The 13,899-nt window shown below is 40.9% G+C and overlaps 1 protein-coding gene across 2 annotated transcripts in view; it reads right to left on the reverse strand.

Moving 5' to 3' along the window:
* The window catches only part of col19a1 (collagen type XIX alpha 1 chain), a 374,732-nt gene that overhangs the window by 165,630 nt on the left and 195,203 nt on the right, over nt 1-13,899 (reverse strand). For both annotated transcript variants that reach the window (XM_072250470.1, XM_072250475.1), the window contains exons 16-18: nt 10,297-10,350; nt 5,909-5,962; nt 5,262-5,315 (exon numbers count right to left, since the gene is read on the reverse strand). In XM_072250470.1, the coding sequence (XP_072106571.1) occupies nt 5,262-5,315; nt 5,909-5,962; nt 10,297-10,350 (162 nt within the window). The remainder of the gene's footprint in view (nt 1-5,261; nt 5,316-5,908; nt 5,963-10,296; nt 10,351-13,899) is intronic.

Genomic DNA, 13,899 nt, shown 5'->3' on the forward strand with positions numbered 1-13,899 from the left:
GGAACTTAGAAACAAACAATAAAATCAACACTTCATTTCCACTCACACATGAAACGGAGGTCAACTCCAGTCTAGGAGTTTACTCTTAACATTTCTATTCATTAACAAACACCGAGGATCAACATATGAATTAATAGCAGTAAGCAATTTGGTCCCTCAAGCCTGTTCTGCCATTCAATGAGTTAATAGTTGACATGGGTGTACTCTCATTATTGCATTGCCTCCTACCCAAATATCTTTTCATCAACTTACACATCAAGATCTATCCAATTCAGCCTTAGCAATATTCAAAAACTCTGCTTCCACTGCCCAGTGCATTGCTTCCAATGCATTCACATCCTTCCTTGAGCCCTGTGCTCACAGCCTTTCAATGGGATCTCACCATTGCCATAAGTAATTGAAGCATAAATTCCTCCTCAACTATATTTTTAACACTATGACCTGGACCTGGTAATGTGAGTCCTGAAGCTTCTGTACCTTCTTCCTGATTGCAGCAGCGAGAAGAGAGCATGACCTGGGTGGTGCGGGTCCCCGATGCTAGATGCTGCTTTCCTTCAACAACGCTCCGTGCAGATGTACTCAATGGTGGGGAAGGCTTTACCCGTGATGGACTGGGCCGTATCTCCTACTTTTAGTAGAATTTTCCATTCAATAGCATTGGTGTTTCCATACCAGGCTGTGATGCAACCAGTTCATATACTCTCCATCACACATCTATAGAAGTTTGTCAAGGTTTTAGATGTCATGCTGAATCTTCGCAAACTCCTAAGGAGGAAGAGGTGCTTCCATGCTTTCTTCATAATTGCACTTACATGCAGGGCCCAGGACAGGTCCTCTGAAATGATAAAACTGAGGAATGTAAAATTGCTAACCTTCTCCACTCCTGATCTTCTGATGAAGACTGGCTCATGGAGCTCTGGTTTCCTTCTCCTGAAGTCAATAATCCGCTTCTTAGTCTTGCTGACATTGAGTAAGAGGATGTTGTTGTGGCGCCACTCAGTCATATTTTCAATCTTGCTCCCATATGTTGATTTGTCATCACCTTTGATGCAGTCTATGACAGTGGTGTCATCACTAAACTTGAAATTGGGATTGGAACTTTACTTAGCAACACAGTCATAAGCGTAAAGTGAGTAGAGCAGGGGGTTAAGCACACAGCCTTGTGTGCACTTGTGCTGATGGAGATTGTGAAGGAGAAACTGTACTGTTGCCAATCCAAAATGACTAAGGTTTGCAACTGAGGAAATTGAGGATCCATTTGCAGAAGGAGGTATTGAAGCTAAGGGCTTGGAGCTTATTGATTAGTTTTGAGGTGACCGGCTCCCACTACTTCTTTTATGCTCTATCCTCCAGTGTGTGAGAGTGAGAGCTAACAGGTGATTTCTTCCCTTTATTGTTTCTCATCTCCACTGAGCTGACGTCCTAATTTCCAGAACTCAGGTTATCCCTCTCTGTTGTGCTAAGACCATCTTTAATTAACAAAGTTATACATTTACCTGTCCTTCCTTAATGTCATACAGTAGTTGTGTAACACCCTACATCAGCCAGAGCTCCATACCAGCCATCAGATCACAGTAATTTATTTCTGTTTGCACTCTCAGTTCATCTGTTTTGAATATTATTGCAATGGATTTGACGGACTCTTTCAAGAGACTTAAAAATGAAGGGCAGAAAGCTTTAAGAAAAATTAATGACCAAGAGGGAGTACCAAAGTGCCATGGATGCTTCCCTTTACTTGTCTTAGGAAATTTAGAATCAATGAAAGAGTGCAGAGAAAATTTACAAGGATGTTGCCAGGACTTGAGGACCGGAGTTAGGTTAGGACTTTATTTTCTGGATTGTAGGAGAACGAGAAGAGATTCTATAGGGGTATACAAAATTATGAGGGGTATAGATAAGGTAATTGCAAGTCAGCTTTTTCCATTGAGGTTAGGTGAGACTAACTCAGAGGATGGTGAAAGAGCGGGAACAAGCTGCCAGTGGAACTGGTGAATGCAGGTTCAATTTCAACATTTAAGAGAAAATTGAAAAAATACATGGATTGGAGTGGGGAGATGAATGGAAAAGTATGGTGCAGAAGCAGGTCCATGGGACAAGGCAGAATAATAGTTCAGCAGTGACTAGATGGGCCAAAGGGCCAGTTTTTGTGCTATAGTTTTCTCTGACTCTATGACTTTATGTTTCACGTTAGCAAAGCTTGCTATGGTAGTTTCATTGTTGGAAGTCATTCCTTATTTTCACAATTGTATAGCTTATATCAATATCTACAACTTAGTCATCACATTCAGAAAAGATTTGATGTAGAAAGAATGTTTTAATTATGCAACTCTTCTTTTTCCACCATATAACCATGTAACAATTACAGCACGGAAACAGGCCATCTCGGCCCTTCTAGTCTGTGCCGAACTCTTACTCTCACCTAGTCGCACCAACCTGCACTCAGCCCATAACCCTCTATTGCTTTCCTGTCCATATAGCTATCCAATTTAACTTTAAATGACAACATCAAACCTGCCTCAACCACTTCTGCTGGAAGCTCGTTCCACACAGCTACCACCCTCTGAGTAAAGAAGTTCCCCCTCATGTTACCCCAAACTTTTGCCTCCTAACTCTCAACTCATGTCCTCTTGTTTGAATCTCCCCTACTCTCAATGGAAAAAGCCTATCCACGTCAACTCTATCTATCCCCCTCATCATTTTAAATACCTCTATCAAGTCCCCCCTCAACCTTCTGCGCTCCACAGAATAAAGACCCAACTTGTTCAACCTTTCTCTGTAACTTGGGTGATGAAACCCAGGTAACATTCTAGTAAACCTTCTCTGTACTCTCTCTATTTTATTGACATCTTTCCTATAATTCGGTGATCAGAACTGTACACAATACTCCAAATTTGGCCTTACCAATGCCTTGTACAATTTTAACATTACATCCCAACTCCTATACTCAATGCTCTGATTTATAAAGGCCAGCATACCAAAAGTTTTCTTCACCACTCTATCCACATGAGATTCCATCTTCAGAGAACTATGCACCATTATTCCTAGATCCCTCTGTTCTACTGCATTCTTCAATGCCCTACCATTTACCATGTATGTCCTCTTTTGATTAGTCCTACCAAGATGTAGCACCTCACATTTATCAGCATTAAACTCCATCTGCCGTCTTTCAGCCCACTCTTCTAACTGGCCTAAATCTCTTTGCAAGCTTTGAAAACCTACTTCATTATCCACAACGCCACCTATCTTAGTATCATCTGCATACTTACTAATCCAATTTACCATCCCATCATCCAGATCATTAATGTATATGACAAACAACATTGGACCCAGTACAGATCCCTGAGGCACACCACTAGTCACCGGCCTCCAATCTGACAAACAGTTATCCACCACTACTCTCTGGCATCTCCCATCCAGCCACTGCTGAATCCATTTTACTACTTCAATACCAACGATTGAACCTTCCTAACTAACCTTCTGTGTGGAACCTTGTCAAAGGGCTTACTGAAGTTCATATAGACAGCATCCACCGCTTTACCCTCGTCAACTTTCCTAGTAACTGCTTCAAAAAATTCAATAAGATTTGTCAAACATGACCTTCCACGTACAAATCCATGTTGACTGTTCCTAATCAGACCCTGTCTATCCAGATAATTATATATACTATCTCTAAGAATACTTTCCATCAATTTACCCACCACTGACGTCAAACTTATAGGCCGATAATTGCTAGGTTTACTCTTAGGACCCTTTTTAAACAATGGAACAACATGAGCAATATGCTAATCCTCCAGCATCATCCCTGTTTCTAATGACATTTGAAATATTTCTGTCAGAGCCCCAGCTATTTCTACACTAACATCCCTCAAGGTCCTAGGGAATATCCTGTCAGGATCCGGAGACTTATCCATTTTTATGTTCCTTAAAAGCACCAGTACTTCCTCTTCTTTAATCATCATAGCTTCCATAACGTCCCTACCTGTTTCGTTTACCTTACACAATTCAATATCCTTCTACTTAGTGAATACCGGAAAAGAAATTGTTCAAAATCTCCCCCATCTCTTTTGGTTCCACACATAGCTGTCTACTCTGATTCTCTGAGGGACCAGTTTTATCCCTCACTATCCTTTTGCTATTAATATAACTGTAGAATCCCTTTGGATTTATTTTCACCTTACTTGCCAAAGCAACCTCGTATCTTCTTTTAGCTTTTCTAATTTCTTTCTTAAGATTCTTTTTACATTCTTTATCTTCCTCCAGCACCTCATTTACTCCATGCTGCCTATATTTATTGTAGATATCTCTCTTTTTCCAAACCAAGTTTCCAATATCCCTTGAAAACCATGGCTCTCTCAAACTTTTAACCTTCCCTTTCAACCTAACAGGATCATAAAGATTCTGTACCCTCAAAATTTCACCTTTAAATGACCTCCATTTCTCTATTACATCCTTCCCATAAAACAAATTGTCCCAATCCACTCCTTCTAAATCATTTCGCATCTCCTCAAAGTTAGCCTTTCTCCAATCAAAAATCTCAACCCTGAGTCCAGACCTATCCTTCTCCATAATTATAGTGAAACTAATGGCATTGTGATCACTGGACCCGAAATGCTCCCCAGCACAAACCTCCGTCACCTGACCTATCTCATTCCCTAACAGGAGATCCAACACTGCCCCTCCTCTAGTTGGTACCTCTATGTATTGCTGCAAAAAAACTATCCTTCCAGACCTCCCAGTATCCTCTTAACCTCATTTCACGAGAGTAGACCACTGCTAGCAGCAAAATATGTCAAAGTTGCGAGTCATCTAAGAATTTCCAAAGGATTAATTACAGGCCTGAGTGTTTAATTATGGATTTGAAAAGCTTACAGGTGCTTATTAAAACCTGCTAGATGTAAACAAAATTTATCTCATCATTTTGCTGGGTTCTAGTGGCAAGACAAGAGGCAGGGCAGTTGGGGGCTTGGCCTGGCTACAGTCCAAAGGCATTACAACCAGATGGCTTACAGTTCCCTGTCATTCCGTCAGCAGTACCTTCACTGTCACTGAATGATTACTCAGCCTTGGTAGACCTCAGATAGTTACACTTACATATTTAAGGATGACTGAATTACCGGTTACCCTCATTTACATCTAAATCAGTGTGTTTGCCTTACTGAGAGGTGCAGAAACAGTTACGAGTGCCTCAGATATTTCTGAAATATGTATTATATCATACAGTTTGTCAAAAAACGGGAACAGTATATCAAGAAAATACCAACCTGAGGCCCTGGCATTCCTGACTTCCCATTGAGACCTGTTTCCCCAGGCAAACCCTAGGGAAGGAAAAAGATGGGCAGAGTTAATTGACTCTTGCCAATCAATAACATGAACATCTTCCTAACAGTTTCAAAGTTCAAAAGTAAATTTAATATCAAAGTACGTATATGTTGCCATATACTACATTTTCTTGCAGGCATTTACAGAACAAAAAAAGACATTGGAATTTTATGAAAACCTATACATAAAGAAAGACTGACAAACAATCAGCATGCAAAAGGCAAACTGAGCAAAAAATATATTGAGAATATGAGTTGTAAAGAGTCCTTGAAAGTGAGTTTGTCAGTTGTAGAATCAGTTCAGAGTTGAGGTGAGTGAAGTGATCCATGCTGGTTCAGGAGCCTGATGGTTGTAGGGTAATAACTGTTCCTAAACCTGGTGGTGTGGGATTTCAGGCTTCTGTAACTTCTGCCTGATAGTCATTGTCAGAAGTGAGCATGGCCTGGGTGGTGGGGTCTTTGACGATGAATACTGCTTTCTTGTGGCAGATGTTATCACAAAACAACTTTAGTATATTAAACTACAAACAGAAACAGTTTGTGACCTGACAGAGACGAAAGCTAAGAGAGGTTTAACTTGGATTACTTACCTGAGGTCCCAGTTTTCCAGACAATCCTTGATTTCCAGGAGGTCCAACAGGACCCTACAGAATGAACAAACCAGACATAGTATGATGAAAACATACATCAATTTTTATTTTGACACCTCACATAGGAACTATAGGTGGACATATTAGTAATATTGTCAAGTTTTTGAAAATAAATAGGTATTATTGCTTATTATTGACTCAGTGGAAAGTAACCTAGCTGTGAAATGAAACTTGGGAATTCAAATGCTTTCTCTCCCCCCACAAAGATAAGAACACACAACTAGCCTGGCCCTTCAATGCAGAGCTGAGGGGGTGCTGTTCTCTCATATTGCCAGATTCCATGCTATTATTTTTGAACATACTGTAAAACATAATACATCGAGCAGGAAAAACAAGTTCTTCAGCTCACCATGTATGTGCTGACCAGACTCCCAATTTAAACTTCCTTCTGCCTGTGTGTGGTCGATATTGCTCCATTACTTGCTTGTTCATGTGCCTGATGAAAAGCCCCTTAAATATTGCCATTGCAACTGCATTCACCACTTCCTCTGTCAGCATATTCCAGGTACATGTCACTTTAAAAAAAAATCTTTTTAAAAGGCAGGACAACCCTTGGGTTGTAGCTGAATTGTATCTATTCACAGGGTATTTCCTTTAGAGCTCTCCCTGTTCGTCCTTGCAGAAATGATTCAATTGCCTATCCAACAATTAATTTCCAGTTTTCACTTTATTTGGTGTCGGAGAAGTCATAGAAACAGGCTCCTCAGCCCATTTAATCCAAGTTGACCAAGCTGCCGAGCTGAGTTAGTCCCATTTGCCTGCATTTAGCCCCATATCCCTTGAAACTTTTCCTGTTCATGTAACTGTTCAATTATCCTTTGAAGATTGTGTATACCACTTCTCTGGAAGCTTGCTCAATAAGGCTGTGACTAGTTATTCACCTTATCTGTGCTCATGATGATTTAAAAAGCTCTATAGAATCACCCCTCAGCCTCCGACACTCCAGCAAGAAAAACCCAGCCTATCCAGCCTCAACATATAACTCAAGCCCCCCGGTCCCAGTAACATTTTTGTGAATCTTTTTTGTAGCCCTTCCAGTTTCGTGCCATCCTTCCTACAGCAAGATGACCAGAACTGCATGCAGTACTCCAGATGATGCTAAGCATGTTACATGATGTCCTTACTCTTGTACACAATATCCTCATCAATGAAGGTAAGCATGCCAAACACCTTATTTACCACCCCATCTACCTGTGTAATCACTCTTAAGGAACCATGTATCTACACCCCTAGGTCTTTCTGTTCTACGATATACTCTAGAGCCCTACCATTTCCGGTGAGAGTCCTACCCTAGTTTGTCTTACCAAAATACAACACCTAACATTTATTTAATATAAATTTTATTTGCCATTCCTTGGTCAACTGGCCCATTTGAAACCCTCAATAACTTTCTTCACTGACCACTGCACACCACAACCTATTAACCAGAGAAAGAAAGGAAAATAGCACAGGAACAAGATGATAAGTTACTTTCTTAATAGATTAACCATCCTATTTAAAGGAGATGAGGATAAACATAATATATGAATAGCTTAAATATTAATATTGAAATATTGCCTGTGATATCATCTACTCAAATACCATTTACATTCACAGCTGGTTGTAATTAAGAGTATGCATTCACTTCTAAATAGAGAAGCGGAACAGTGTGCAAAAAATGTCAGGTTACATTTTGCAGAGCTACTTAAAAATAAATTATTTATAATTAGATGAAAACTTTAGAATTTAATGAACTTATACGACAGAGAAATTTTTTCTTTCTCTACTCATTCCTGAATTTCCAGTATTCTCTTTAATTCAGCTTTCAGCAGCTGCTGTGTTTTGCTTCTCATAACTGTTTCTACACATTTATCTCTAAACTGATCAATTTCTTTCAGACAGGTCAGCTTTAAATATCAAGCCATCGCTCTCAGCTCTCAGCTGCAATTCCATCTGTGTTACAGTCTCTCTTCTTCATCTTATCACAGACATTAGCCTTTATTCTTTTCAACACTGCAACTTAAAATACTTCTTTTTCTTACATTTCACAGTTTTGATGAAAGATTATTGACGGGTTATAGTCAGGGTTATTACGATGTGGGCATACTATGTTGGTGCCGGTAGCAGGGCAACATATTTTCAATTCCCTTCCCCAATTCCACACCAACGTTTCTATCCACAGACTTCTTCACTGCCAGGGTGAGGCCAAGTACAACTAGCAGAACAGCACCTCATACCCCACCTCCCCGGCTAGCCTACAACCCAATGATGTGAACGCTGAATTCTGGTCATTTCTAGTAACCTGATTCCATTCTATCCCTTTCTTTCTTCTTCTGATATACCATATCTCAGCCTTTGATCACTCAGTTTCTTTCCCATCCCATCCCCACCTATTACCCATACCTGCCACCCATTTCCCTCCCCCACTGTTTCCACCTGCTCACCATCCTTCACTTATTTGGTTACACTTCTCACTTTACTTTTTAGCAGATTCCACTTACCACCTCCCAGCCAACTCTGCCACAATCTCTAACTTACCCTCCTTCTGCCTCCATCTGTATCCACTATTGATTGCCAAGTCCTGCTCCAACCCTCCCACTCATATAAAATATTGGCTATCTCTCCTCTGCTCTTACAGTCCGGATGACCCAAATCATTGGCGGTCTACTTCCCTCCATAGATGTTGCCTGATCTGCTGAGTACCTCCAGCACTCATGTTCTATTTATGAACTACCTCTGCATGAGCAACATTTCCTGTGATTCCTGAACTGTTTGCATATGTTAGATTTAATGGTTGACATCTAGTAATGGATGGATAGCTATTTCCTTCAACTAAATATTTGGACTTTCAACTCCATTTTCAATTCCCATCACAAAACGCATTCCCAGTCACTGAAGTCATTATTTTTTTTCTTTTTTCCTGACAGGAATATGAACCCAAACCACTCTCTTTACAACTTTAGGTTCACATCTGATCCAATACTTTATACCATCACTAAGATGTCACATTACTGTACCCAAGATATCAGCCAACACCACCCCTAGTTTAGCTGCTAAAAATGCCTCATGATTTGACTATCTCATCCCAACTAGCCTTCCTCTTTCTTGTAACACACATCAAAGTTGCTGGTGAACGCAGCAGGCCAGACAGCATCTCTAGGAAGAGGTACAGTCGACGTTTCGGGCCGAGACCCTTCGTCAGGACTAACTGAAGGAAGAGTTAGTAAGAGATTTGAAAGTGGGAGGGGGAGGGGGAGATCCAAAATGATAGGAGAAGACAGGAGGGGGAGGGATGGAGCCAAGAGCTGGACAGGTGATTAGCAAAAAGGGTATGAGAGGATCATGGGACAGGAGGCCCAGGGAGAAAGAAAAGGGGGAGGGGGGGGAAGCCCAGAGGATGGGCAAGGGGTATAGTGAGAGGGACAGAGGGAAAAAAAGGATGTGTGTATATAAATAAATAATGGATGGGGTACGAGGGGGAGCTGGGGTATTAGTGGAAGTTTGAAAAGTCAATGTTCATGCCATCAGGTTGGAGGCTAGCCAGACGGAATATAAGGTGTTGTTCCTCCAACTTGAGGGTGGCTTCATCTTTACAGCAGAGGAGGCCATGGATAGACATATCAGAATGGGAATGGGACGTGGAATTAAAATGTGTGGCCACTGGGAGATCTTGCTTTCTCTGGCGGACAGTAGCCTCCAACCTGATGGCATGAACATTGACTTCTCAAACTTCCATTAATGCCCCACCTCCCCCTCGTACCCCATCCGTTATTTATTTATATACACACATTCTTTTTCTCTCTCTCCTTTTTGTCCCTCTCACTATACCCCTTGTCCATCCTCTGGGCTTTTTTCTCCCCTCCTCTTTTCCTTTCTCCCTAGGCCTCCTGTCCCATGATCCTCTCATATCCCTTTTGCTAATCAACTGTCCAGCTCTTGGCTCCATCCCTCCCCCTCCTGTCTTCTCCTATCATTTTGGATCTCCCCCACCCCCTCCCACTTTCAAATCTCTTACTAGCTCTTCTTTCAGTTAGTCTTGACGAAGGGCCTCAGCCCGAAACGTCGACTGTACCTCTTCCTAGAGATGCTTACCTGGCCTGCTGCGTTTACCAGCAACTTTTATGTGTGTTGCTTGAAATTCCAGCATCTGCAGATTTCCTCGTGTTCCTCTTTCTTGTGATTGTTTTTGTTGTTATGTCATTTCCTGGGATGGTGAGACTCCTTTGGTTAAATACTATCATATGTATCTATTCTTTTAAATTGTGCGAGCTTCAAACTTGAGCCCCAGGGACAAACAGAACAAAGTTAACATTAAACAACACACCTTAACAAAGAATAAATGAACTTACAGGTGGTCCAGGGGGTCCTGGCTTTCCAGTAGGGCCTCTTCTACCTCGCTTTCCCTAGAGAGAAACAAATAGCAGGAAGATGAACAAAATCCAAACAAGATGGACTCATGCAGAGGTTCTACCTGAATAATTAGAGTGATCTGTACAGTTCCTGTCACCACTTTACAGAAAAGCAACAACAGCATTAGAAAATTACATTTACCAAGATTTGCCAAGGCTGGAGAATTTTATCAATGAAACAACCTCTTACCTTTATAATCTCCAACCCCACACCTCTGTATTTCTCCGAAATTACATTTTAAATCTTGTCTTTCTAACCTTCTTTGACATGCTCCTTTAAAAAGCTCTTATCACTCATTATATGTGTATACATCAACGCTCACTGTGTGCATGCTTGCGTGTGTGTGTGTGTGTGTGTGTGTGTGTGTGTGCGCGCGTGCGTGTGTGCGCGCACATACGCGCACACCCCAGACAACTAAAACATTGCAATGTAACCTTTGCTGAAAAGATAAAGGGGAAAACTAATTAACTACAGGACAGTTAGCCTGCCTCTGAACATCCCTCGAGAAAGCACAATACTTCAGCTAGAGAGATGAGGATTAATTAAAGAAAGGCAGCAGAAATTTTAAAAAAACAAGACATGCCTGAGATATTTAAGAGTGCTCTGAGAATGCCCTGATGAAGAATTGCAGTTGGTTTATGTAATTCTATGTCACAGTAGAAGCTTCTTAAGTCGCAACATGAATTTGAAAATGGTTAAAGGGCAGAAACAAAGTCACACTAAAGGAACGATGCTTGATGCAGCTTAATATTTCCAATTAATAACTGACCTGGCTTCAAAGTGACTCTGGCCAGAAACAGCTTGACACTTAATCAACTATTACATAGAAATGTTAAACTGTGGATGCACACACACAGATGTCTAGATTCATGCTAGTTCAATATTTGATGATCTAGAAGAGACCTGGGCAGGAAAAAGAAAGGTGTGCCTCTCCTATGGGTGGACTGGGCCCTGTGATTATTGTCATTCTGCAATCCAGAAAAAAACAGTTACACAGATAAAAAATATAGTTGTGAGATGTCAGTAGATAAATTGATGTGATTGGAGTAAAGCAGAAGAGAGATAAAGTAGGCTGATAGAAAGCTTGAGCATTGAAGGCAGATAAATGCTATTGTCTGTTAGTGGATAGTTTGAGGGCCTTCTAATACAAGCAGAGTCATAGAGCACTACAGCACCAAACCAGGTCCTTCGGCCCACTTAGTCTGTGCAAAACTGTTGTTTTGCATCGTCTCATCGACCTGCATCTGGACCATAGCTGTAAATACCCCCCCTCATTCATGTATCTATCCTAATTTCTCTGAAACGTTGAAATCAAACCCACATCCACTACTTCAACTGGCAGTTCATTGCACAGTCACACCACCCTCTTGAGTGAAGAAGTTTTTTCTTAAGTTCCCCTTAAACATTTCACCTTTCACCTTTAAACCATGACTTATAGTTCTAGTCTCACTCATGCTCAGTGGAAAAAGCCTGCTCACAATGTAACTGCATGCTCTAATTCTATACTTTGAACCCAGTCAATGCTGAATACATGGAGAAACATGGAAAGCTGCATAAGGTTTATTCAACTTACAACATTAAGCATCTGCACATACTTTACATTATATATACACCATGCCTTTGCATCAATTAAGCTACTTTCCCAATGTTTTAGAAGAATCATTCATGTATACAGATTGTTTGCATGTTTAACCTGTTTGCAAGCTTTCTAAGTCTCTTGATGGAACTTGAATCATCCACTTTGTTGAGTAATGAACAGAGGAACATACCACCCAGAAGCAGCATTAGCCCACTGAGTCCATCAAGCCTGCCCCCCCCATCAACTAAGGCCTGGCTGCTCTGACTGGAATCTCATCTCCACATTCCTGTCTACTAGCAGTAAACTTTCATCCCTTTGCTCATCAAGTTTTGATCTACTTATTTAAGATGAGAGAGGGTAGTTTCAAGGGAGATGTGAGTGGCAAATATTTTTACAGACAGAGTGGGTACCTGTGGGCACATGGCCAAGTGGGTAAGGTGTTGAACTAGCTACCTGAAGGTCATGAGTTCGAGCCCCAGCCGAGGGAACGTGTTGTGTCATTTAGCAAGGCACTTAATCACACATTGCTCTGCGACGACGCTGGTGTCAAGCTGTATGGGTCCTAATGCCCTTCCCTTGGACAACATTGGTGTCGTGGAGAGGGGAGACTTGCAGCATGGGCAACTGTTGGTCTTCCATACAACCTTGCCCAGGCCTGCGCCCTGGAGAGTGTAGACTTTCCAGGTGCAGATCCATGGTCTCGCAAGACCAACGGTAGGCACCTGAGATACACTGTCTGGAGTGGTGGTACAGGCAGATACACTTGAGACTTCTAAGAGATGTTTAGATAGGTACATGAATGTGAGGAAAATTGAATGATATGGACATTGCGTAGGCAAAGATAAGTTAGGTTGCCCATTTGATTACTAATTTAATTGGATTGCCATGATATTGAGGGCTGAATGGTCTGTTCCTGTTCTGTACTGCTCTATGTTCCGTGTTCTATGTACTGTACTTGAGTCATCTCTTCACTCAATTCAGTATAATTTTTTCTAATCTCTTCCATGTTCTCCACTGGATCAGCCTTGGCATACATTTGTACTCATAGAAACCTTCATGTATATGTCTGGCTGGAATCGATCCGTATTAGTGTATATTTCCGATTTTCCACAAGATACCTTTGTGCATTACGTGTTTCATATTTGATCCTTTGAAGTGCATTTCTGAACATCAGATTTGCTAGGTTGAGTTGACTTATGAACTCTGTCATATTGCTTGTAATTTTTCTTTCCGTAACCAAAGCAGTGATCTTATTTCTATCTCAATTGCTTCTCTTGTTGACTACTAGCAGACAGGAATGTGGAGATGAGATTCCAATCAGAGCAGCCAGGCCTTATTTGATGGGGGAACAGGCTTGATGGACTGAACTACACCCAATTATGTTCCAGGTCTTCAGTACATCAGTAACTCGGAAGCATAAGCTGCTGTGGAATGTATTTGTTCTTCTATAGTCTAATCAAATTCTTTCATTAAATTTGAACAATCCTCTTAAATGCTTCTTGAACAAATCTCACTGATCTCTCTAACAACCCTATTGACGTTGGATGAAATGTGATATCAGCGTGTAGTAATTCCTTTAAGTCTTCACATGGAAATGAACACAACCAAGACTGTTATTCAAAACCAGTTCTTATTGTAAGTCATTGCATGGAAAAACTGTACTATTCTGGAATTGATATCCAATCTGTTACAATACTGAATACAACATGTTTCACCAATATCCATTCTGAGCGATTACAGATGAATGCTAGAATTATAAAACTAAATAATGAATGTATAGTCTTTGGAGATCTTTATCTAGTCCGGATCAATAAATAAAACTTCCAGCTTCACCTCACATTCACAAATTCAAAGTGATGTCCTTTAAAAATTACTGATCTTTGTCCCCATTTAACAAAACTCTGTTATCATGGAGTCATACAACATGGAAATAGGCCCTATCTAAGTAGCTTTAAATGTTGGT

This window comes from Mobula birostris, chromosome 2 (assembly GCF_030028105.1).
Source record: "Mobula birostris isolate sMobBir1 chromosome 2, sMobBir1.hap1, whole genome shotgun sequence".
NCBI classification, from domain to species: Eukaryota; Metazoa; Chordata; class Chondrichthyes; order Myliobatiformes; family Myliobatidae; genus Mobula; species Mobula birostris.